Source organism: Heloderma suspectum, chromosome 3, assembly GCF_057233095.1.
Source record: "Heloderma suspectum isolate Gila_16-S chromosome 3, 16-S_ref, whole genome shotgun sequence".
Lineage (NCBI taxonomy): Eukaryota > Metazoa > Chordata > Lepidosauria > Squamata > Helodermatidae > Heloderma > Heloderma suspectum.
The window spans coordinates 49,635,577-49,662,192 of NC_139460.1; the positions used below are offsets into that span (position 1 = coordinate 49,635,577).

The window sequence follows — 26,616 nt, forward strand, 5'->3', positions numbered from 1 at the left end:
ACGTTAAAATTGTCCACGGACATTTACAGCAAAATCATGGGTGGTGGGGGAAGGGGGGTTGCTACTACCCCAGCACCATATTTCAGCAGGGGGACAGGGGTGTGGCCCCTGGTGGGTCCTGAATGGGGGAAAATCTGCCCCCCACCCTGGATGCAGACAAGTAGTGCCCGGCACTTTGGCCAAGGAGCAAATGATGTCAGGTGAGCGTGGCCATGCCCCCTGCAGTCAGTGGGCATGGGCACAGCTACCTGATGTCACATGGTCTGCAGAGGGCTGGGTAGGGGAGTCATCCATCCCACCCTCCATTTTGGTTCTGCACCCCTGCTCTAAGACTTGCAGTCAAGAGCCCCGGGCTTTTCTCCAAGTTGATATGCCTGTTAAATAAACATTCAGACCTTTCCCAGGCACCTACTTGGCATTCTTAACAGTATTAACTATTCTGTGGAACTAAAAATGCATTTGAATTTCAAATTTTCCCCTGTCATGGCTGAATGCTGTTAATGCAGAAGAGAATTCAGAATGCAAATTAAATTTTAAAAAACAACAACACAGTTGGCAAACACCACAGCACCATTAAGCTCCCTTTATTTCTGCTAGAACCAGGTAGCAATTCAAACATAATATTCTCAAAAATGTATTACATTCAGTCAAGATATGTTCATTCTCATGAGCATCAAAAGCACATCACAATCTCTGCTGAAGAATGATCTCATCCACCACTGAAATGTACTCAACATTCAGTGGTGTTGGAAGGAACATGATGGGTGGTGCTCTTAATGCACAAACACTACACAGCAATTGTAGAGGAGGAAGTAACATTCACCACATTTTAAAGTTGGAGAGGGATGGTCATAGGAATGATTCACACAATACATTTCTTGACCATGTGCATTCCAGTCTGCCTCATGCCTGCATTCACATTAGCAAGCCATGCGTGCGATCCACATTATCACAGGTACTGCTACTGGCAATTTCCATAACTTCCATTTATTTTTCTCCACCGGACTCGGTCACAGAAATGTGATCACACATTACATTTGTCAACATGAGCAGGTGCCCAAGGAAAGCCAGATTTGCACAGAGAAAACAAGTCCACAGAGAAACAGATTAAATGATCTTCTATAATGGAGAGCAGCATAAAGCATTTACAAAGCACTTGTAAAATTACTTTTTAGAAACATCAAAGAACTCTAATCATTACAATATTTCAGATTAACTTCCATTGGATGAACTGGCTGGTGGAAATGCAACAAAAATGGGGTTTCCCCCCCTCTTCAAGTTTCTGTTGAATGCTCACCTCATGCCAGTGGGCATGGTAGGTGTTGAACAGAACAAAGAAGAAATACAGTCCCTACTGTAAAGAGTTGACAGCCTACATTCAACAGACAAGGCAGGGATCATTGAAAAGATCAAGAACTGTGAAGATGGGCAGAACAGGTTTACCTTTTCAGCAATACGTTGGTCCTATGAAAGATATCGTGCCTGACTTCATCGTTCTTGTTTATTATCAGCATTCTGAAGAAGTCTAGGTAATTTTCTTTCACTGTTCAAGAAGGGTACTGCAATGTAGGGTGCTTCCAGACAAGCCTTTATCTGGCATCACCTAACCTCATTCATGGAATTGGACAGGGTTCCAGATGACAGCATCTTCCACTCATAACCCTCCCATGTTTTCCCACCACTTCTTCCATCTTTTCCCTTACTGTGGAAAATTCATTAAGGAAGGAAAGATGGAATAACTGCACAATGCCTTCCGATTGTTAGTGCTAGGATCCCTCTGTTTGGTAACACTCATAATGTCTTCTGATAACGAATATGTCCCTGAGCAACCATCTGACCAACCAGAATTACAGCCAAGAGTATTCTGAAATCAGGTTAAAATAATTAGCAGCTATGTGCATTCTTACTGGGTGCCTCCCACCCCCCCTTCTTTGATATGGCTGATAGCAATGTTTCCTCCACAGATTCATGTTACTCTGTGCCTGTAGAGCTGGGTACCACAGTAGCCAAGAGATTCTCCAGCAAATCTTCCTTTTTTTTTCTTTTTTGTCCAATGTTACTTGTTCAACTAACCATCTAAGCTGTAATGTAAAGATGTGTCAAAACTGATACATCACTAAATGTGTTCCCCTTTTTGCTGTGAGAATTGCAGCCTTCAGTTCCGTTCTGTTCAGGATGCTACTGGGCATTCTTGTGCAGCTCTTTGTCCTTTAAAATGAATGGGAGGCTACTGAAGCCCAGGTGGAATCAGTTAGCCTGGGGAAAGCAGACTCCAGTTGAGTTTCCATGCTGGTAGCAGTGGTTCCTGGCAAAGGAACTGAAGCAGTCGAGGATGTGGCAGGTAATGTGATATTGTTTCGCAGGAACGTTCCAGGGGAGCTGCTGCTTATATCACTCGCAAGGTTGGCAACATTAATGGCGTTGTTGCTAACTGTCCATAGGCATGGGTAGTGACTACAATGAAGCAATGTAAAAATACAACACGTGACCTTTGCAGCACTAAATAACACTGAACTCAAATGTTTGGCTCCAAACAAAAACAAAAGGAGAAAAACTGAGCAGAAATTCCCCATCAGCACTAAATGTTGGGGGGCCAAGATAAATTCTTAATGACTGGGCTCAGACATGATAACCCATACTAAAGGGTTGAGTATGGGTTGAGTGTGGGTTGTTGTTGACCTGCAGGTTGTTGTTAAAATGTGGATTATCGTGTTGTCTGAACCCAGCAGTGCTAACAAACTATGGTAACCATGAACAACCTATGAAGAGAACCCATGGTTTGTTGTTGGGTTGTGAACTATGGGTTGTTCACCATGGTTTGTTATCATGGCTGGGTTCAGACAACATGATAACCCACGTTTCAACAACAATCCATGGTTCAATGACTATTCACACTCAACCCATACTCAAATTTTGAGTGTGAGTTTTTGTGTTTGAATGCAGCCAAAATGTTTCGCCCCTACAGGGAGCTTCCCATAACAAGTTTCAGAGTGCCTTGTGTGTATTCTTTCCGTAACAAATTGTTCTACCCCCACTTGGGCTGATGGCTGTCCAAACTGGCATCCTAACAGGCCACCGTATTCCTTCCCAATGCCTTAGAAATAACTCTTCAGCAAGGTGTAGCATTAGAGGCATTGTGGATTTAAAAAGTGGCATCTCTCACTGGCCAGTGGTGGCCACCATGGTTTTTATAGGGGCTGCCATTTTTTAAAGTTTCAGTGTCTCTGAAGTGGCACCATCATTTGGAGCTCTGTCAGCAAAAGTATGGGTGGATCAATTTGTTACAGAAAGAAAACACACACAGACCCACAAATCGCTTGGCCCTTTGTTAAGTTCAGCTTGTTCCAGAGGCTGAAATTTTAAAGAATTTCTCTTAGCCCCAGAGAACTTCACCAAAAACGCTGCCCTGTTTTCACAACCTGAGAAAGGGCCCACAAACTGAGATGGCATTTTCAGTACATATAAAGCCCTTCTTGCAGTAAACTGTCCAGTGATCAGTCCTAATCATTTAATCCTTCAAAAATCCTAGCCAAACAGAAGTGAAGGGAATCTTTCAAAGCAGGATGCAATCCTTCCTTCTATTTGAAATTGCCTATTGTCAAACAGGAAGTTTATTGAAAATAATATTGGAGTGTAATTCCCCTGTTGAAGGGGTGGAGGGGCAGCATGTCCCATTGACTGAAGTCTATATACTCTAAAATCAGGACTGTTTTTTCCAGCAAGCATTCAAATTAATGGTTGCTTCAAATATGTATTAACTTGCAGCAGCCCAATCCCTGTAGTTCTGCACAAAATTAAATCCTACTGAGTTTAGTAGGACTTACTCCTAGGTAAGTGGTCATAGGACTGCAGCTTTAAACTATTTACCACGTAGTAAGCCCCAGCAATCACAGTGAAAGTCACTTCTCAGTAAACATATATAACAGAGGTGGGCAACTTGTGGTCCTTCACATGGGGTGGCCTACAACTTCCATCATCCCTCACCATTGTCTATCTTGGCTTGGGCTAATGGGACTTATAGGCCAAAAGGCCTGGAGGGCCACAAGTGGGTCCCCCACCCCCAATGGAAAGGGTTGCACTGTTAGTCTTTGTAGCCCCTTAAAGATCGACTGGTTTTATTTTTAAAAGCATTAGCTTTGGGAAAGTACGCTCCGCTCTGTTAGATGCTAAAATAAATTGAACAGCAACTACAAACACATAAGGACAACAGAATGAATTTTATAAGGTGGAATATTCATGTTAAGGTCCTACACTGTTATTTCTTCCATTAGATTTTATAATGGGACAGGAATCCATAGTCCCCTGTAGAGACCTTGGTTCATGCCATTTGTGTACTTGTTTTCATTCTGCCACCTCATATTCCATCGTTCTACCTAAATTGAATACTCTCCCCACTCTCTGTGTTTATTTATTTATTTCCACATGAAAAACTAGAGCAGAAGGAACAGGCTAGGCTAGAACCTCTCCCTTTGATGTACTCATTCTTTACATACAGAGGGTTGGTTCCAGAGGCTCCCACCAACAGGAGCACTCAGTGGAGTTCTGCTCAGGATGATCCAGCTAGTGGGAAGAGGAGAGGCAATATTTGCCCATTCTCCCTCCCCTGCAGAGACCAGTGCCACTTCCTACACTATTCTGGAGAGTCTCCCAACTCTCCAAAGCTTTTTTTTTTTTTGTGGGGAGAGGGAGGGAACTGCAGGGGAAGGGGGAATCAGAAGAAATTTCCTCCTTCCCCATTCCACCAGTAGAAATGTTCCACTGGATCAGAAGCCTTCTGTGGGTAGAAGGAGCCTTTCCGTCCACAGGAGGCTGATCCTGGATCCAATCCTGAAAGCTTTTTACCTAGATATCATTTTCAAAAAACTGAATCCCCTGCCTGCAGTTTGAAGTGGTACAGCCCATACTACCACCTCAGTATACTAGCTCATTCTGCTGCATGTGTTGACTAGACCCTTGTCCTCCCCAAGATGTAGTGATGGAAATGAGAGAGCAAGGAAGAAATCCAGATAGTAAAATATCAGATTATTTTACTGACATGTGGTATTCAAAACTGCTAAAGTCATGGGCTGTTTCTGCTGCTGACTGTACACCAGGGGTGTCTAACCTCTTTAAGCCCAAGGCCAAATTCTATTCAGAGAACCTCTTGGAGGCCACATTCCAGTGGTAGGCAGGGTAAAGGCAAAAGGGGTGTAGCCAAAAAACAAAAAAATACTAGCATATTGTAGCTTAAAGCTCTTACTGTTAGCAACTAAGCATTAGGAGAGGCATTTCAACCTTTCAGAATGGGGGCGGGGAGGAAACTGGACAAAAGCCAGGAAACCACTAAATGATTGGTAGTCAAGGGAAATGGGGTGGGGCCAGGTGAAGGGGTGTGGCTTTCTGGGGAACCTCAGAGGGCCGTATTATGTCCCATGGAGGCCAGATTTGGCGCCCAGGCCTGAGGTCCTACACCCCTGCTCTACATGCAAATCCAATGTATGCTTACCTAGGCCCTGGGGTGGTAGTACCACTATTATGTGGCACTGGGAGTAAGTTAGCATGGTGACTGGAGGGGACGGAATTCCAGCCTTCATGGCCTGGGGACATTTGCAGATCACTGTTGGTGCTCTCTAATAAATTCACTTTAGGAAAGAAAAAAAACAAAGAGCTTAGCAAATATAACATGTTTCTGACAAGTTTATCTTAAGATACCAAATCAGATTGTGTAGGTGATTACTTGCCTAGAGAGGTCACCACTGAAATTTGCTGATTTTTTTAATTGCTGCCCTATCCACATATCTGAGATAATGCTACCCTGTGCCATTATTTATATATACTTACTGCTGGTTGGTGCACCTTTTATGGCTGCTGCTTGAAGGCAGTTTTAAACAGGGGCACCATTAAGGGAAGCCAGGGGGACTGTTAAGACACCCACCCAGCCCAGGTTCCCAATCACATGTGATTATTCCTTAGGAGGGAGGGAGGGGCTGTAACTCAGTGGTAGACCATATGATTTATGTGCAACAGGTTCTGGGTTCAATCCCTGGCATCTGTTAGGGAGGACTTGAAAAATCCATTTCCTGTGCCTACCTATACAATCTGTTTTGGGGAAAATATGTTTTATCATTGCAGACAAAGAGTGACTCATTTTGTGACTCATTTTGTGCAGAGTATAAAGCTATTGCACTCCCGCAGGTCAAGGAGAGTGTTACAGAAAAGATATGCATGCCAGGTGCCCAGGAATTTGGTGGGTGGGGCTTCATTGCTACTTTTTGTGACCAAAAAACATCTTTGCTCTTAATGTTAAAAGGAAATGGGAACCATTTATCCACTTCTGGAATCAATAAGGGTCAGCAGGAAATCTCTCTTTGCACTATGCTTTACTTGTTATTTCTTTTGTGTGACGTACTTTAGTATTTGGAGATGGAACACTGCATTTTATTAATAACTAGCAGGCAGATCTGGCTTCGCATGGGTTGGAATAGCCCTTAGTTTGACACAGTGAAGGCTTTAAGCAAGCTTACACAGCTGACAGAGTTGGACACATTGTGCCCACCCCATTTGAATGAAGCCATGCCTGCTAGCACCCCTAGGCACAGCCTTTGCTGTACCCCTATAGCCCCCTGAGGGTGGAATCTGTCCACTCCATTCCCCTGGGGGGTTCCCCTACAGCAGGGGGAGGGGGCATGCATATAACTCTGACTCTTGGCCTGCTAATCTCACCTGCCTTTAAACTATATGGACTACAAAGCCATGTGCTGGTCAGGGACATCTGCCATCTAGTGACTGAAGATGTTATTTCAAATTTCAACCACATGGACACATTTAAATTGATTAAAATTAATTAATGCAGTTTAACAACTAAATAACCCTGAGGTGCATACCCCTTGTTATGCATGCCAATTTTCAGGTCTCTAGATTTTACGGTCTTGGCACTATGGTGCTGACAGACAGATGCACATCTTCTTTTTTATTATAGCTATTTTTCAAGTATTTGCTCTTTTCTCATAAATATATATATTTTTAAATGACAGGAACTTGCCTGATGGAGAGTGATTTCTCTGCATGTACGAAGCAGGATAGGGAACAGCTCTGTGTCCTCGAAGGGCCGAATAGTGTTCAAAGCCATGGTGGGAATGCGGAGCAGGGAGAGAAAAAGTCCCACTGTACTGGTAGCTAGAACTTCCCGTTGTACACACTGCATCTGGATTGGAAATCAGCCAACCACCCACTAAGGAGATATTGAGAAAACAGAGCTGAATAAGGAAAGTTACAGCAAATGACTATCTCAACCCCCACCCTTTTGCCTATATTTTGCTTTGTACCAAAAGTATTTTAGACTGGGTGGGGGGAGAAAAAAAAAATAAAAAACCCCGCTTTGTTTCCTAAATACCCTTTTAATCTGAAAGTAAAGCCACAGAAATCTCTTACTGAATGAAATGCAACCAGCTCATCAACTAAATGAACTGTCAGCATACGATAGAAAGAAGCAAATAAACAAATTGTGATGGGGAGAGATAGATCAACTTTTATAGTGATGTATTTATTTAGAATATTTTTGGATCACCCCTCCATAAAATTAGTGCTTGAGGTGATGTACCATTAAAAAAAAACACCACATCATCAACCAGCAAATAGAGGATATCCAGCATGCAGTACAAAGCAGAAGGGGGAAACTATTGTAAAAGAGCATGAACCAAGTTGTAGTTGCTGGGAACAGAAGAAACTGTCTTGTTGTAGAAAGTTACACATCCCACCATTGCCTACCACAGCCTTTCCCAATCTGATGACCTCCAGATGTGTTGAACTACAACTCCCATTATTGGCTAGGGATTATGGAAGTTATAGTCTGACACATCTGGAGAGTGCCAGTTTGGGTCAGGATGGGCCTTTTATAAAAAGCCTTTACCATCTCTGAAGCACCTGGTACTGACCACTGATGATCCATCTTACACAGAGGTTGGCAACATGGCACCTAAGGGTGCACCTGTGCCTGCCTCGTACCCCCCGCCCCACTTTGCCCTCCAGACCCCTTGCAACACCATCCTCTTGCCTCCTCTCCTCTGACACGAAGAAAGCAGTGGTGGTGGCAGGAAAGGACCACCAGGGCAGCCTGGGGAAAACATTGTGGCGATGGAGGGAAGGATATTTGGCAGGGGAGAGGAAGGAGGAGGTGGAGATGAGTGTGGCAGCAGCAGGGATGAAGGGCTGCAGCAGTGGGAAGGGCATTTTGGATGGGAGAGGAAGGAGGAGCAGAGACAGGAACGGGAAAGAAAAGTGAAAAGAAGGGGTTGGACTTGATGGTCTTATAGGCCCCTTCCAACCCTACTATTCTATGATTCTATGAAAAGGGGGAATGCAAGCCAGAAGGGTAAGAAATGGGAGAATCCAAGGGGGAGGGCAAGGAAAGAGGGAGTCCCAAAAATAAATGCCCATGGTCCCAAATGACCATGGGACAAAAGCTCCTTCAGGCTTCCCCCAAAATGCAACTGTGCCCATGGAGCCGAAAAGGTTGCCTATATCACAAAACTTACAGTGAGAATATGTCATGTGTTGACTTTCTGAGACAATATCTGGAGCATCCTTGGGGTGGTTCCTGAAAAATAATATGAAAATTACTTTGATTCTAGCAAAGCCAGTCTCACACAGATGGCTCCCCAACACAGCCATGAAGTTCACTGGGTAATTTTGGGCTGCTCGCTATTTCTCAGCCTAACCTTCTTCACAAACTCATGTTGAGGATAAAATTAAGGATGTACTGATTATGTAATGTCCATCCCGTCTGTGTTTCATGGATTTTCAGGTGCCTTTTGTTCTGTCACCTGCCCATCAATGGGATTGGAATGTTTTTTGCTTCCAATTTTGTGCAAATTCCCCTCAAATATGCATTTTTATGCTTTAGCCTATGGGGGAAATGCACATTTGGGGCCAAATTCTATGACAAAATTTGTGCAAAATTCAGGAAAATTAGAAAGCCAGTCTGCAAGCTCGCAGGATCCGCCCGACAGGGGGAAAGCCGGTCCGCAGTAGATTCCAAGGGCAAGATCCATGAAAATCAAAAGTCATTTGGTTCTGTTGTGGATTTCCCCAATGTCCCTAGGATAAAATAGGACAGGACCATTCATGCTGCCCTGAGCTTCTTGGCGGAAAGATGGGATGCAAATGTGATTACAAAATAATGAAGATGATCTATTAGCATAGTGCACCTTACAATAACCTTCTGTTTATTATACCCGTTGTGCAGATAGCAAGGCAGGGGATGAATGACAGTGGCCTATCTAAGATCACCCCAGCACCATTAGTGCAGCTAGTATCATGAGGCTTACTAAGAAGTGAACTCACCTTTCCTTTGCATCCAGAAAGGCTTTGGCAAAGGGGTTGTATTTGATTTTGAGAGCTGTTATCTTGAGTTTCAAAAAAGAAGAAGGCTCATGTTAACAAGATCATTTGAACTTCACAGTGGACTGTTAGAAGTCCAGCATTTTATAAAGTAAGGATAAACAAGTTTTTGTTTTGCTACAGACAGTTAACACCCATGCTGCAAACATGCATCAATTTAAACGTACAATTATACATAATGGGTCGGGGGGTGATAGAGGTGTATAAAATTATGCATGAAGTGGAGATGGTGGAGCAGGAAAAGTTGTTCTCCTTCTCTCACAAAACTAGAACCCGAGGTCACCCAATGAAGCTGAATGGTGGGAGATTCAAGAAAGATAAATGGAAGTACTTCTTCACACAGCAAGTAGTCAAACTGTGGAATTCGCTGCTGCAAGATGGCTACCAACTTGGATTGCTTTAAAATGGGATTAGACAAATTAATGGAGGATAAGGCTATCAGTGCCCCTTCATGGATCACGGCCTTGTTGTGGCAAAGGGGCTTGTGTAACTCAGTGAAGCCATAAGCTATGCCCTGCAGGGCCACCCAAGACGGACAGGTCATGGCGGAGAGTTCTGACAAAATGTGGTCCACTGGAGGAGGAAATGGCAACCCACTCCAGTATTCTTGCCAAGAAAACCCCATGGAACCTATCACAAGGCTAAAAGATATGACGCCGGAAGATGAGCCCCTCAGGTCGGAAGGTGTCCAATATACTACTGGGGAAGAGCAGGGGGAATTTCCAAGTAGCACCAGAAAGAGTGAAGCGGCTGGGCCAAAGCCGAAAGGACACTCAGCTGTGGATGTGTCTGGTGGTGAAAAGAAAATCCGATGCTGTGAAGAACAATATTGTTTAGGAACCTGGAATGTAAGATCAATTAATCAAGGCAAGCTGGAGGTGGTCAAACATGAGATGGCAAGATTGAACATTGACATCTTGGGAATCAGCGAACAAATGGACAAGCATGGGTGAATTTAATTCAGGTAACCATTGTATCTACTACTGTGGTCAAGAATCCCTTAGAAGAAATGGAGTAGCACTCATAGTCAATAAAAGGGTGGGAAAAGCAGTACTGGGGTACAGTCTCAAAAACGATAGAATGATCTCAGTACAAATCCAGTACGAATAAACATTCAACATCACAGTAATTCAAGTCTCACTGGCCCCAACCACTGAGGCCGAAGAAGCTGAGGTTGATCGATTCTATGAAGACCTACAACACCTTCTAGAACTAACACCAAAAAAAGATGTCCTTTTCATCATAGCGGATTGGAATGCTAAAGTAGGAAGTCAAGAAATAACCAGGATAACAGGCAAGTATGGCCTTGGTGTACAAAATGAAGTAGGACAAAGGCTAATAGAGTTTTGCCTAGGGATGAACGAATTGTGTACCTTCCGTGCCGCTTGACTTCCACAGTTTGCGGCCAGTGCTCCATACCGTCGTTCGCAAGCCCCCGGAATTCTCTTTTTTTTCTGCTCCGAAAATTACGAAGATAAATCCATACCGACAGCCGTAATTCTGCATAACTTCCATAAGAAAGGCTATTTTTCATAGATATTTACGTATTTTTTCCCCTGCCCTGAGACATGCAGTAATTACTTTCAGCCAAAACACTTCCTCCTCCTCGGGGCTTCCCAAAACAAGGCTGCCCTAGGTGTGCCTGAGCGATAGACTCTTTGTTTAAAGCAATGCTGTTTGAAAGAAAGAAAGAAAAAACCTTTCAAAATGACCATGCCGGTCTGGAGCCCTGCACGAGTATTATTCCCCCTGATAGGCTTCCTATTTCCACATCCAGCCTTGTTCGTGACATGGTGAGGCTAAAATAGAGAGGGGAACCAACTCTGTGCATGTCTACTCAGAAGTAAGTTACTGAGTTCAATGCAACTTACTCCTACACATGTCAGCACCCCACTTGCCCCCAGCTCAGCTTTGTATTTCCACACCCAGCTCATTAGCAAACCTCCTATTAGTTATCTCACTGGGTGACTTTGGGCTGGACTCTAACCACTAGATCATATTTCTGTTATGAAACTCATGAAGAAAAAGAGACAGTATAATGGAAAGTTCTTTCTGAAGCAGTCACACTTCACTTGTAGAAATGCAGCATGAAGGGAAAGATCAGCAACCTTCTCTTTGTTTAATAAAAAGCACACTCTGCACATGCTCAGGGAATGGCCAAAATGAGGAATAAACATACCAGGGAATATGAAGAACTATATTCTTTGTGTGTGTGTGTGTGTGTGTGTGTGTGTATGTGTGTAATCTCCCTCCATCCAGCTGTTCCCTGGAAACCCCCCCCCCATTCACCCAAGAGTCTTCTGAGATAACTAACAGGAGGTTTGATAATGAGTTGGATGTGGAAATACAAAGCTGAGCTGGGGGCAAGTGGGGTGCTGACATGTGTAGGAATAAGTTGCATTCAACTCAGTAAGACTTACTTCTGAGTAGACGTGTACAGAGTTGGTTCTCCTCACAAAGAGTGCATCGCTCAGGCGCACCTAGGGCAGCCTTGTTTTGGGAAGCCCCGAGGAGGAAGAAGTGTTTTGGCTGAAAGTAAACGGAGACAGAGGATTTCAATTGAAAAAGAACACCCACAAACAAGGCGTGTTCTTTTTCAGTTCAGCACAATTCTTTTTTTTTTTTTAACTTACATATTTATTATCGGAATATATACTACGTTGCATTTTTATTTATGAAAATTTTGTGACTCTGTGCGGATGACAAAAAAAAGCCGCATGACTGCTGGCTCCGCAGGACCTCGTGGTGCCGTTCCACAGAGGATTCCGTGGCACAGACTGAAGGGAATTCGATCCCATTTCAGTCTGTGGTGGAATTCTCTGACATCCCTAGTTTTGCCAAGAGAACACGCTGATCATAGCAAACACCCTTTTCCAACAGCACAAGAGGCGACTCTACACATGGACGTCACCAGATGGTCAATATCGAGATCAGATTGATTATGTACTTTGCAGCCAAAGATGGAGAAGCACTACACAGTCAAAGACCTGGAGCTGACTGTGGCTCAGTTCATGAGCTGCTTCTTGCAAAATTTCGGCTTAAATTGAAGAACGTAGGGAAAACCACTAAACCATTCAGGTATGACCCTTATGAATATACAGTGGAGGTGAGGAATAGATTTAAGGGATTAGACCTGATAGACAGAGTGCCTGAGGAACTATGGATGGAGGTCCATAACATTGTTCAGGAGGCAGCAACTAAATCCATCCCAAAGAAAAGAAATGCAAGAAAGTAGGGAAGTCAGAGAATTCCGCGACGGATCTCGGTGAGGCCGAAATCCATCGTGGAACGGCCTGCCACCCCCCCGCCCCCCGCGGATCCCCCCCGGGACAAGACTTACCTGGGGCGGATGTTTCGGACGGCGGCGGCTCCAGCGGCGGCTTCAGCGGTGGTGGAGGCGGCTGGTCTTCCGACCGGCCGCCGCCACCGCCATTTGCAGTCTGTGTTTTTTTCTCTTTTTTTCCCCCGTAGACATGATAGGCTACATAAAGACTTACGTAGCCTATCATGTCTGGGTAAAAAAAAAAAAGTGTACGCAAATGGCGGCGGCTATGGCCGCCGCCATTTGTGTTCCTTATTTTTCGCCATCTTAGTCTACGTAAATATTTACGTACACTAAGACGGCAAAAAATAATGAACGAAAATGGCGGCGGCCGTAGCCACCACCATTTGCGTATGCGTGTTTTGTTTTGTTTTTACCCAGAGCCCTCCGCGGCCGGAAATCCGGCTGCGGACGGCCCTGGCCTGGGCCTGGCTGGCTGCTCTGCGGAGCCGCCGTGGAGCACAGCCGGCCATCGAGGATTCCGGGGGGGAGGACTGGATCGCCTCCCCCTCGTCGAGGATTCCGGGGGGAGGGACGGAAAGCCTCCCCCCCACCATGAACAGAATCTGGGAAAAGGTAAGTGACTTTCGTACATCCCTACAAGAAAGCAAAGTGGCTGTCTGATGAGGCTTTACAAGTAGCTGAGGAAAGAAAGGAAGTGAAAAGCAAGGGAGAAAGGGGAAGATATATCCAACTGAATGCAGAGTTCCAGAGAATAGCAAGGAGAGACAAGAAGGCCTTCTTAAATGAAAAATGCAGAGAAATCGTGGAAAACAATAGAAAGGGAAAGACTAGAGATCTCTTCAAGAAAATCGGAGATCTCAAGGGAACATTTTGTGCAAAGACGGGCATGATAAAGGACAAAGAAGGCAGGGACCTAACAAAAGCAGATGAGATTAAGAAGAGGTGGAAAGAATACACAGAAGAACTATACAGGAAAGATCATAATGTCCCTGATAGCCATGACAGTGTGGTCACTGAACTTGAGCTGGACATCCTAGAGAGTGAAGTCAAATGGGCCTTAGGAAGCATTACTAACAACAAAGCTAGCGAAGATGACAGTATTCCAGCTGAGCTATTTAAAATCCTAAAAGATGATGCTGTTAAAGTGCTGCACTCAATATGCCAACAAATTTGGAACACTCAACAGTAGCCACAAGACTGGAAAAGGCCAGTTTATATTCCAATTCCAAAGAAGGGCAATGCCAAAGAGTGTTCAAACTACCACGCAATTGCGCTCATTTCACGTGCCAGCAAGGTTATGCTCAAAATCCTACAAGCTAGGCTTCAGCAGTATGTGAACCGAGAACTACCGGAAGTACAAGCGGGGTTTCGAAGAGGCAGAGGAACTAGAGATCAAATCGCCAACATTCGCTGGATCATGGAGAAAACAAGAGAATTCCAGAAAAGCATCTATTTCTTCATTGACTATGCTAAAGCCTTTGATTGTGTGGATCAGAACAAATTGTGGCAAATTCTTAAAGAGATGGGAGTACCAGACCACGTTACCTGTCTCCTGAGAAACCTGTACGAGGGTCAAGAAGCAAGCAACAGTGAGAACCGGACATGGAACAACTGATTGGTTCCAAATTGGGAAAGGGGTACAACAAGGCTGTATATTGTCGCCCTGCTTATTTAACTTATATGCAGAGTACATCATGAGAAACGCTGGGTTGGATGAATCACAGGTTGGAATTAAGATTGCCAGGAGAATTATCAACAATCTCAGATATGCAGATGATACCACCCTAATGGCAGAAAGCGAAGAAGATCTAAAGAGCCTCTTGTTGAGGGTGAAAGTGGAGAGTGCAAAAGCTGGTTTGAAACTCAACATTAAAAAAACGAAGATCATGGCATCTGGCCCCATCACTTCCTGGCATATAGAAGGGGAAGAAATGGAAGCAGTGACAGATTTTACTTTCTTGGGGTCCAAGATCACAGCAGACGGTGACTGTAGCCATGAAAATAAAAGACGCTTGCTCCTTGGAAGGAAAGCTATGGCAAACCTTGACAGCATATTAAGAAGCAGAGACATCACCTTGCTGACAAAGGTCCGTATAATAAAAGCTATGGTTTTCCCAGTAATAACATATGGCTGTGAGAGCTGGACTCTAAGGAAGACTGAGCGCCGAAGAATTGATGCTTTCGAACTGTGGTGCTGGAGAAGACTCTTACGAGTCCCCTGGACTGCAAGGAGATCAAATCAATCAATCCTAAAGGAAATCAACCCTGACTGCTCATTGGAAGGACAGATACTGAAGCTGAAGCTCAAATATTTTGGCCACTTAATGAGAAGAGAAAACTCCCTGGAAAAGACCCTGATGCTGGGAAAGATTGAAGGCAAAAGGAGAAGGGGACAGCAGAGGATGAGATGGCTAGATAGCATCACCGATGCAATGAATATGAACTTGAGCACACTCCGGGAGGGAGTGGAGGACAGGAAGGCCTGGCGTGCTATGGTCCATGGGGTCACGAAGAGTCGGAGACGACTTAATGACTGAACAACAACAACAAAGGCTATCAATGACTGCTAGTCATGATGGCTATATATTACCTACAGCATATGCCGCTCAATAATACCAGTAGCAGGAGAACATAGTGGGTGCTGTTGCACTCCTGTCCTGCTTGTGGGCTTCCCATGGGCATCTGGCTGACCATTTTGGGAACAGAATGCTGGACTAGAGAGGCCTTTGGCCTGATCCAGCACAGCTCTTCTTACGCTCTTATCTCAGTCAGGTTCACCATACTGAAGGAGTGCCCTCTTCTAAAGCAGCAGCATTTATTTTGCTGCTGGAAGAAAGAGTAATTTATGTACAGAATGTCCGCACTAGCTTGGCTAGTTCTGGCCTTCTATGAATGCTTTTTCCATATGGTGGAATGACTCTCATGACTGGAATACAGCAATTGAAGGATACAACTTGTTAAAAAAGAACAGGAGGAAGAGAAAGGGAGGTGAGGTTGCACTATATGTGAAAAATACATATCTCTGCTCAGAAATACAGGAGGATGAGCTTGGTAGTCCCATTGAGAGCATCTGGATCAAAATAAACGGAGCAAAGGATAAAAGGGACCTGGTGGTCAGAGTCTACTACTGGCCACCCAATCAAGGAGAAGACGAGGATGAAACTTTTGAAAAGCAAATAGCCAATGTTTCAAGGAAGCATGATGTAGTAGTAATGGGGGATTTCAATTACCCCGATATTTGTTGGGAGACAAATTCGGCAAAACATGGCCCCTCCAGAAAATTCCTGACTTGTGTGGCGGATAACTTCCTCCTACAGAAAGCAGAGGAAGGAACTAGAGGATTTGCTGTCGTTGACTTGATCCTAACCAACAGAGATGACTTAGTGGATAAAGTAGCAGTTACGGGAACTCTGGGGGAAAGTGACCATGTTATACTTGAGTTCTTGGTTCTAAGGAAAGCAAAAGCTGAGTGTAGTCAAACGCGTACCCTGGATTTTAGGAAAGCTGATTTTAATAAACTCAGAACAATGATCAGTAAGGTCCCATGGCAAGCGACTCTAACAAGAAAAGGACTCCAAGATGGGTGAGGGCTTTTAAAAAAGGAAATTCTCAAGGCACAATTACAAACAATTCCAACAAGAAGAAAAGGTGGAAGACAACAGAAGCCAATGTGGCTTCACAAAAAGCTGAGAGATGACCTGAAAACAAAAAAGGACAAATATAGGAAGTGGAAAGAAGGCCAAGCAACAAAGGAAGAGTACAGGCAGGTAGCACAGAATTGCAGGGATGGAGTCAGGAAGGCTAAAGCTGAGAATGAGCTGAGGTTAGCAAGGGATGCTAAAAGCAACAAAAAGGCTTTCTTCAGATACGTGCATAGTAAAAGACAGAGGAAAGAAATGGTTGTTCACCTATTAAATAAGGATGGGAAAATGATAACAGATGACAAAGAAAAGGCAGAGGTGCTCAATTCCTACTTTGGCTCAGTCTTCTCCCAAAAGAGGGTCTATGACCCCCCTGGCAAAGGCGAAGTACAGGCTGAAGGGGCAGGATTTCAGCTTGAGATTGATAGGCATATGGTCAAGCAACACCTAATTACTTTGAACGAGTTCAGATCTCCAGGGCCAGATGAACTGCATCCTAGAGTAATAAAGGAACTGGCAGAAGAACTCTCAGAGCCACTGTCTATTCTCTTTGAGAAATCATGGAGGACGGGTGAAGTGCCAGATGTCTGGAGGAGGGCTAATGTTGTCCCTATCTTCAAAAAGGGTAAGAAGGAGGAACCTGGGAACTACAGACCAGTCTGACATGAATCCCTGGGAAAATTCTGGAGCAGATTATAAAGCAATCCATCTGTAAGCGCCTTGAAAACAATGCAGTGATTACTCAAAGCCAACATGGATTTGTCAAGAACAAATCCTGCCAGACGAATCTGATCTCATTTTTTGATCAAGTAACCTCCCTTGTGGACTGTGGGAATGCTGTAGACATCATATACCTCGACTTCAGCAAAGCTTTCGACAAAGTGCCCCATGATATCCTGATGAGCAAACTAGCTCAAAGTGGGCTAGATGAACAATGATCCGGTGAATCCACAGTTGGCTACAGAATTGGACTCAAAGAGTGTTTATCAATGGGATCTTCTCAAACTGGGGAGAGGTAACGAGTGGGGTACCGCAGGGCTCAATGCTCTTCAACATTTTTTTTTAATGACTTGGAGGAGGAGGTGCAGGGACTGCTGATCAGATTTGCAGATGACACAAAATTGGACAGGATAGCTAATACTTTGGAAGGCAGAAACAAAATTCAAAGTGATCTTGATAAACTGGAGTGCTGGGCAGAAAACAGAATGAAATTTAATAGGGATAAATGCCAAGTTCTGCACTTAGGAAAAAGAAATCAAATGCACAGTTACAAGATGAGGGATACTTGGGTCAACAACACCACATGTGAGAAGGATCTTGGAATTGTTGTCGATCACAAGGTGAACATGACCCAACAATGTGATATGGCTGCAAAAAAGGCCAATGCTTTTTTGGGCTGCATTAATAGAAGCATAGCTTCCAAATCCTGGGAAGTACTAGTTCCCCTCTACTCAGCACTGGTTAGGCCTCATCTGGAGTACTGTGTCCAGTTCTGGGCACCACACTTTAAGAAGGATGCAGACAAGCTGAAGAGGGTTCAGAGGAGGGCAACAAAGATAATCAGAGGACTGGAAACAAAGCCCTATGAAGAGAGACTGAAAGAACTGGGCATGTTTAGCCTTGAGAAGAGAAGACTGAGGGGAGATATGATAGCGCTCTTCAAGTACTTGAAAGGTTGTCAGAGAGAGGAAGGCCAGGATCTCTTCTCGATCATCCCAGAGTGCAGGACACGGAATAATGGGCTCAGGTTACAAACCCTCCTGACTGTTAGAGCAATACGACAATGGAACCAATGACCTAGGGAGGTGGTGGGCTCTCCCACACTGGAGGCATTCAAGACGAGGCTGGACAGCCATCTGTCAGGGATGCTCTGACTTGGATTCCTGCATTGAGCAGGGTGTTGGACTTGATGGCCTTGTAGGCCCCTTCCAACCCTACTATTCTATGATTCTATATGCTGTTAAACAGCAGGCATATACACCTGCCTGGACCCTAAGATCATATTCAGCTGTCCTTCTCCAAGCCCCCACCAAAGGAAGTGAGGTGGGTGGCTACTAAGAAGAGGGCTTTTTTGTTGTGGCACCCCAGTTGCATAATGAGCTTCCCAGAGAGGCTCATCTGGCGCCTACATTGTGCTCTTTTTGGCACCAGGTGAAGACCTTTTTATTTTCCCAGGCATTTTAGTTTTTCAGTTTCTGTTTTAAATCTGGTACTGTATTTTAAATCTTCATACTGCTGCTAGCTTCTATTTGGTTATTATTTTTATACTGCAGTTTTACACTTTTAAACTTTTATATTATATTTTGTTGTCTTCTATTTTATGGTTTTAATTTTTGTGAACCACCCAGAGAGCTTTGGCTATTGGGCAGTATAGAAATGTAATTAATTATTATAAGAAAGGCATCTGCAGTATCAGCACGTAAGACAAAAGGGTGGCAAAATGCCACAGGAGTTTGATTAGAATTTGGGACTCTCTTCATTGCATGGTGACATTATAATGAGCAGTGACAAATATCCCCCCAGCCCCACCGCTGCCCCATAAGTCACTGGTGTAACTTTTTGGGGAAAGTATTACTTAACTAGACACAGGATTTGTTTTACTTATAATAATATATTACTTTATATTAAATTGTTCAAAGATGATGTACAATCAGGATTAAAATTTTCAAACCACCATAAAGAAGTCTTTAATACTACTTTTTGCATTAAAGCAGGGAGCCAGATCACTTTTGGGTGTGCTCATTTGTAGGCTTTAAAAAATAATTCCCACCAGTAATTACTAAGTTATTTTAATATTTTGTACCAACCTACCTCTTCATTTTGGTAAGCAGTCACAGCTATGAACTGAGTTTCAGGAAAGGAACAATTCTTTACCATCCTGTGTGGGCCTCCTACTCGGACGATATGAACTTGAGGCTCGTATTTGTGTAAGGAATTTAACATAATCTGTTGTGAGAAAAAGGGAGAGAGAGATTAGCTAGAGATAATAGCCCTGATTTAACTAAAGCTAGTTGTGACTAAGTCCCACTGAAAGCAATGGGACCTTATTAGCTGAGCCTGACTTGCTCCACTGGCTTCAGTGTAGTTTACTCCTGGCTGATTGGGGCTAGTATCTTCTTCTCTTCCAGATTATGGGTTGGATCCAGTCTTAATCATATTTACGGTAGGCCCACTGAAATCAATGGGACTTAAATCTGTCATGACTAAATTAAGTCACATTGATTTCAAATGGCCTAATTAAGTCCCATAGATTTCAATGGGTCTATCCTAAGTATGACTAAGTCTGGATCCAACCCCATGAATCACAGAAAGACAGGTCTGATGCAAGGCCAATTTTGGGCTTCCTAGAGCAACAAGAATTCATTTACAAAATGAAAAGTGGATCAAAATATCATTAGAGTTGCTGGCCAGCCACTCCTTTGTCAAGCAGGTTACTTGTTAATGCCCTGGGTGGTTTCCACAATGGGAGCTAGAGGTGAGAAAATAGTTGGAGATTTGAGTGCTTTGAACAGAAAAGTAATCAGAGCTTACGGGAGCTTAGGGGAGGAGGCAGCGGTCTGTGTGTGGGTTTGTACATGTGTGTGCGCAGAGTGCGTGCATGGGTGCAGAATGCATATAAGTGTGCATGTTTGGGAGGAAGGAAAAACAGAGGGATTTGAGAACTGGCTGAAGGTATTTTGTGCTGCAGGGTCTTTCTCTGGAAATCTGACATGGCTTACACAAAAATCATAACAAAGAGTCACATTGCACCCTTAAAGAGCAGTCTGTTTCGGTAGCTACAGTACAGTAGCTGTGTATTATGTAACTACAGCTACAGTAGCTATGGCAATTATTGCTTTTGGACTACAGCACTTCCTGATTTTCTAGGTACCACCACAACAGTGGTGTAGCGGAGGGAAGACACTGGGAAAAGCATTTCTGGGACTTTTTCAGAGCATAAGCAGCGAGCGGCATCATCTGCCAGAGCACCAGGGTAATTGACAGACCCTCCTCTCCCTGGCAAGTCAATGAGGAGATGACAATATTTTCAAGTTTTACTACCATAAATTTACTGCAAGCATAGAGGAACTCAGAGAATGAGAAAAATAATCAAGCAACAGCTGAATGCTTCTTTCCTTTTCCTTGATGGAGTTCCTGCTTCATGTCATTTAAAATGGTAACACTTCTTTGCAAGATTGTTTGCATTTCTAATTAAAAACTAAAGGTTATACTTCATCTCACTAAAGATCTTTTGTTAAAGCTCACTGTATTTTCCAAGTTGAACCTATCCGGGCAGAAGTAAGCACCACTACGTTCAATGGAGTTTAGTCCCATGCTGGTAACTGCATAGGATTGCAGTCATGCCCCGTAAATGTAATGGTGAGATATCAACCACAGCAGCCTCTTAGACATATGCCCACATCAAATTCTGGATCCAAGGCACCTATGTCATAATGTATAAATTTATTTGTAACTGCTATCCATTGTTAACTATTTAAGATGACCATGTATGGCCCATAGCCTAGGATACTTTCCATGACTGAACAAGCTTGTATTGAGGATATAGGTCAGGGCTCATGTCAAGGGTAGGCATGGTCAGGCACCTGTCCAGGGCCCACACCCCAGCAGGGGCTCACTGACCAGAGTCCCCTGGAGCTGCTCCTCCACTTCTTCATTACAACTTGCTTCTTCACTAGCTTTTCACTCAGGCCCAGACAATGGTGGCAGTGAGGAAGAGGTGCAATAGATGCCCCTGCCGACCTGCTCGCTGGCGCTCTGCCTGTCAAACAAGCAAGCGGTAGCAATGATGAGAAAGAGGATGTGGAGCCAGAGCAGCTGGAGACAATGAGAAGGCAGACTCATTGAGGGAGGGGGTCCACTGAGGATGTCTTGCCCAAGGGCCCTCAGAAACTGGAGACAGCACTGATATAAGCCCTGCGTTCAAGAAGTCTAGATTCCATTTTCAACTTTGCCACTACTCCATTGTGTGATTGGACCAGCAACATGGAGTCCCCTATGCTTGTGTTTTCCCATTTGATGTGATACAAAGCACCATGTCCTCCTTCATATGGCTTTCAAAAAAAAATTGAATTCATTAAGATCTTAACATGTGGACAGACAAGCGTAGAAAGTGCCAGAAAGCGGCCAGAGTAGACGTACATCAGATACAAAGTTGAGAGTTCATTCTTTGTTTGCTAATGGGCTTGCCAATACATTTATTCCTATGTAGGAGTTTTGTATCAATCAAGTCAAAGGTAATGCATCACATTGTAGTCATAGATGCTTATCAAACAAACAAACAGCCCAACAAAGCCAACTTTCCTCTTTGCATTTTTAAGGGTCTTGGAGAGAATGGCACTTATTTTCTGGTACAGGTACATGCTTTTTATTATTATTATTCCAAAGGACAAAGATGATTCAATAGAATATTGATAATTATCATGAAGCAGAAGCAAGCATAGTAATTATTTCATTTAGGAGCAGCCTTTTATTCGAGTACCTGACTATTGCCAACATTCCACTTATGCACCAAACGGCATGGGGGAGAAAACAAAACCATAATACCCACAATCATTTTCCCTTCTCTGAAGTCCTGTGTAAAAACCTCCACACACAAGGCAAACTATGGGGGAGGAAATCCCTGATGGTTAAACCACAGCACACTCTGCCTCTCTTAACATCAAGGAGTCCATTAAAATCTGAAAGCTCCAATTAAGACCTGTTTATTCCTGTTTACATTTGGACTCCATGGAATAATTGGCATCTGCGGGTGAAGAGGTCTCTTAGGGCCCTTCTAATTGCATAAATGCACCCTTGATATTTCTTGATTGGTAGAAGCCTGTGGCCAAAGCCAAGAAGCATGGAGGAAACATGGTGCCCATACCTGCCCACTGCCATTCAACTTATTGGTAAGTTTGACTTTGCTAAAAGAAATGGCAGCCTTCATCCAGTGGGCCCCAAAGTTGGGAGAGTCTGGATGGATATAGACACAGCTGTGAGTCGATGGCTCTGGCTTTCCAGCCGGCACCCATTCTCCATTCACATACTTCCAGCGGTGGCTGTCAGTTGGAGCAAAATCCAGCAGGAAAGAATACATGGCATTAGGATCCAAGCCTGAGACGCTGATCTTTAAAACAGGGAACATCCGTCTGAAAGAGAAACCAGGTGTGGTAAATTATGAGGATGGAATCATTTTAAAACCAGGAAGGAGTTGATTTTAATTACTTATTCAATAGCTTCATGACATAAATCGAGGCTCTTATGGAGCTGCTTGAAGCTGCAACATACTTTCCTGGAAACAGACAGGTTACCATCACCCCTCTGTTTTGCCCTGATGATTCTATGAGCTAGCACACCATATGATCTGGGCAGCACTTTCTGTTCCTAATATAATTGACAGATGAGCTTAGACATAATGAGTATGCTGCTCAAGATCACGACTCCGTTTTACTTGTCAAACTCTCTCCAAGAAACTACATCTAAGGACATGTCTGCACCATAACAATTATTCTGGAGACTGGATGTGCTTATATAATGCATTTGATCCCAGCAATCAATTCATTGGTGGCGGGGGGGAGGTTATGCCTGTGAAGTTCACCCACACATCCACATGGAACCATTGCAGGGGCAGACTTCCTGTTTTCAGGGAGGGGGGCCTCCAAGTCATGTTTTCAGGTCCTTTAAAAAACTGCTCTCTGGAGGGCAGGAAGAGAGAACAATGCAGAGAGAAAGTGGGGTGTAGTGGTTAGAGTGTTGGGCTGGGGCTTGGGAGACCTGAGTTCTAATCCCCACTTAGCCATGAAGCTCATTGGGTAACTTTGGGCCAGTCATTGACCCTTGACCTAACCTACCTCACAGGATTGTTGTGAGGATAAAATGGAGAGGAGGAAGACCGTGTAAGCCACCTTGGGTTCCATGCAGGAGGGGAAAAGGCAGGATATAAATGTAATAATAATAATTAATAAATAATAAACTCTAGACACATTCAAAACCACTTAGCCCAAGATGTCAAAATTTTGGAAAATAAAAATGTTTGTGTATTAATTGATTTCTTTTAGATCCCACATTTCTATTAAATATAGTATTCAAGGTAGCTAACAAGTTAATAAAAATAACCAAAGTATAATAAAACAATAAAATTAAGGGACGGGGGCACCAAAGAGACAGGGCAGCAGCTAATTAAACCCTAATCAATTCCTTTTGGCAATGATTGGTATACACTAGCAACCATATTACTCAACATAGTAGCCCTATGCAGATGCCTTATCTAGGGATAATCAATGTGTGGAAGGGGAGAGCAGGATCATGCCCACTCGCCCCACCCCAGGACCTCCACATGTTGATTGGTTCTTCTGCACAGTACCTACAAATATATTCATTTCACAAAAACACCTTTTGGTTGGACATGCTGTGTTAAGGGCTTTCCATGTTCATGCAGGCTCCAAAATACTGGGAAATTTCAGCTGTTAAGGGCCATAGCCTTAACAGATGTGTTATTTAGGCAATATGCATATGGTATGGTGCCCTATAGTATGGTACCCTATGCTGTGGTTAGTTCCAGATAGGGATGTTCTGAGAGTCTGCGGGCGGGGGGTGGGTGGGTGTGTGGAGTCTGATGGACTCCCCCTCACCCGCCCTTCTAGACTCCACTCGCCGAACCGCAGGGCGCTCATGGACCTGCTCAGCAAGCACCCCATGGCTCGGTGAGCGCCCAGCGGCTGCCCATCCTCCATAGCAAGCCACCATTGTGTGCAGGTTCCGGGTAGGTAATGTTGCAGAAATCGAGGCCGTAAATGGGCCGTCTATACAACATTACAGGTATGAATGAAGCATCACATAAATAGGCCTTTATGGCTGCCAAGTGCACAATGTTACCTACCCAGAAGCACCCGAGTCACCATTGTTGCACACAATGGCAGCTCACTAGGAGGATGGGCGGCCCCACAGCTTCATCAGGCATTCACTGGGCTGCAACGAGCGTGGACAGGGGTGGGCAGCGGGGGTCAGCAAGCGCCCGACAAAGCCGGGCATGGGTGAGTCCGTCCATCCCTAGTTCCATCTTCACCACTACCTTGGAGCCGGATGGCTGTCAGTGGCAAAGTGGTGGACCAAAGTCCCAGATTTGTCTGTTCACTGGAATAGCCACATGGAGTCTCTGCAACTGGAGCTACCATGCAACTGCTACAGTGGAGGCTGGTGGCTCCATTGTCAGTGGGGCCCCCTGGATAGCTCCTTTAGAGTTCTGGCTGGTTCTGAATGAAACCCAGAGTGGATTCACTGGCCCACTGACATCACAGCCACCAGCCTCCACTGCACCTGAAACTACTGTTCCGCATTAAAAGTACCCATCTGGCAACCAATAGCATCCACAAAGAATGATGGAGCTAGAAGGGACCTGTCATATAGTCCAACCCCCGCTCAGTGCAGGACAGCCACAGATAAAACATTCCTCCTTCCTCCTCCTGTACATGTCACACATGGGCTTTTGGGGGGTTTTGTAATCCTTAATAAAGCTCCTGAACAGTAGTGCAGAATGAGCAAAAGAGGAGAGAGGACATGAGGGAGAGAAAGAGTGTCTTTCGGGGGTTTATGGCACAAAAAGGATTCCAACTTTGGATTTCATAGGTTACTGAACTGCATTATATAACTACAGTCAGGGCCAGAAATATTGGAACAAGGATAATTGTTTTGGCAGTTGGCCTCTGTACACCACCACATTGAAGTTGAAAGGAATCACACCCAGATGGGAGCGAAGTCAGGACTTTCAGCTGTAATTCAAGGGGTTTGACAAAAGTGGGGCACTAACCATTCAGCCAGTGGCATACACATCCCCATCGTTGGTGGCTCATAAGTAATGGAACAAACCAACATCATTTCAAACTTAAGGATCGCCTTTAATACCTGGATGAAAATCCTTTGCAGTCAATGACTGCCTGGAGTCTGGAACCCATGGACATGACCAAATGCTGAGTTTCCTCCCTTTGCCAGGCTTTTGCTGCAGCTGCCTTCAGCTGCTGCTTGTTTGTGGGTCTTTCAGCCTTCAATCTTGTCTTCAGCAAGTGAAAAGCAGGCTCTATTGGGTTGAGATCAGGTGACTGACTTGGCCAGTGAAGAACATCCCACTTCTTGGCCTTCAGAAACTCTTGGGTAGCTTTTGCTGTATGTTTTGGGTCATTTGCCATCTGCAATATGAAGCGGCGTCGGCTGAATCTAAGCAGAAAGTATAGCCCTGTACGCTTCAGAATTCATCCTGCTGCTTTTATCAGCAGTCAGGTCATCAATGTACACCAGTGACCCAGTTCCATTGGCAGCCATCCTTGCCCATGCCATAACACTGCCTCCACCATGTTTGACAGATGATGTGGTACGCTTTGGATCATGCGCTGTTCCTTTCCTTCTCCATACCTTTCTCTTCCCATCATTCTGGTACAAGTTAATCTTGGTTTCATCCGCCCAAAGAATCTTATTCCAGAACTGGGCAGGCCTTTTTAGGTGTTTGCTGGCAAAGGCTAATCTGGCCTGTCTGTTCTCGAGCGTTACCAGTGGTTTGCACCTTGTTGTGAAGCCTCTGTATTTACATTCATAAAGCTGTCTTTTGACTGTAGATGATGACAATGACATGCCTACCTTCGCAAGAGTGTTCTTGACCTGGCAAGATGTTGTGAAAGGGTTCCTCTTCACCATGAGCAGAATTCTGCGGTCATCCACTTTAGTTGTCTTCCGTGGTCTTCCAGGCCTTTTGCTGTTGCTGAGCTTGCCAGTTATTTCCTTCTTTTTCAGGATGTTCCATACTGTTGTATTGGCCATTCCCACTGTTTTTGCTATCTCTCTGATAGGTTTATTTTGTTTCCTCAGCCTAATGATGGCCTCCTTCACTCACATGGACACCTCTTTGGACCTCATGTTGGGAGTTCCAGTGAACAGCTACCAAATGCAAATGTGGCACTCAGAGCTCCCTCCAGGCCTTTTATCTGCTTGATGGGTCATGGGGTACCCAGGAAACAGGCCACACCTGGCCATGCAGCTGCTTGTCAGCCATTCGTTCCATTACTTATGAGCCACCAACGATGGGGGTGTGTGTATGCCGCTGGCTGTACTTCCTGAATGGTTAGTGCCCCACTTTTGTCATACCCCTTGAATTACAGCTGAAAGTCCTGACTTTGCTGCCATCTGGGTGTGTACATTCAACTTCTATGTGGTGGTGTACGAAGGGCAACTGCCAAAACAGTTATCCTTGTTCCAATATTTCTGGCCCTGACTGTATATGCAAACTTAGTTGAATGTAAGCCATATATTTGTGTGTAGCAGTTAGAGTTGGACTGGGACTCAGGA

At 44.4% G+C, this 26,616-nt stretch overlaps 1 protein-coding gene across 1 annotated transcript in view; it reads right to left on the reverse strand.

Moving 5' to 3' along the window:
* Positions 1-2,210: 2,210 nt before the first annotated feature.
* Positions 2,211-26,616, reverse strand: part of TBX19 (T-box transcription factor 19) — a 43,348-nt gene continuing 18,942 nt past the window's right edge. Inside the window, exons 2-8 of the mRNA XM_084843171.1 lie at positions 22,169-22,433; positions 19,117-19,251; positions 9,322-9,383; positions 8,514-8,575; positions 7,022-7,123; positions 5,486-5,621; positions 2,211-2,454 (exon numbers count right to left, since the gene is read on the reverse strand). Of these exons, the coding sequence (XP_084699297.1) occupies positions 2,211-2,454; positions 5,486-5,621; positions 7,022-7,123; positions 8,514-8,575; positions 9,322-9,383; positions 19,117-19,251; positions 22,169-22,433 (1,006 nt within the window). The remainder of the gene's footprint in view (positions 2,455-5,485; positions 5,622-7,021; positions 7,124-8,513; positions 8,576-9,321; positions 9,384-19,116; positions 19,252-22,168; positions 22,434-26,616) is intronic.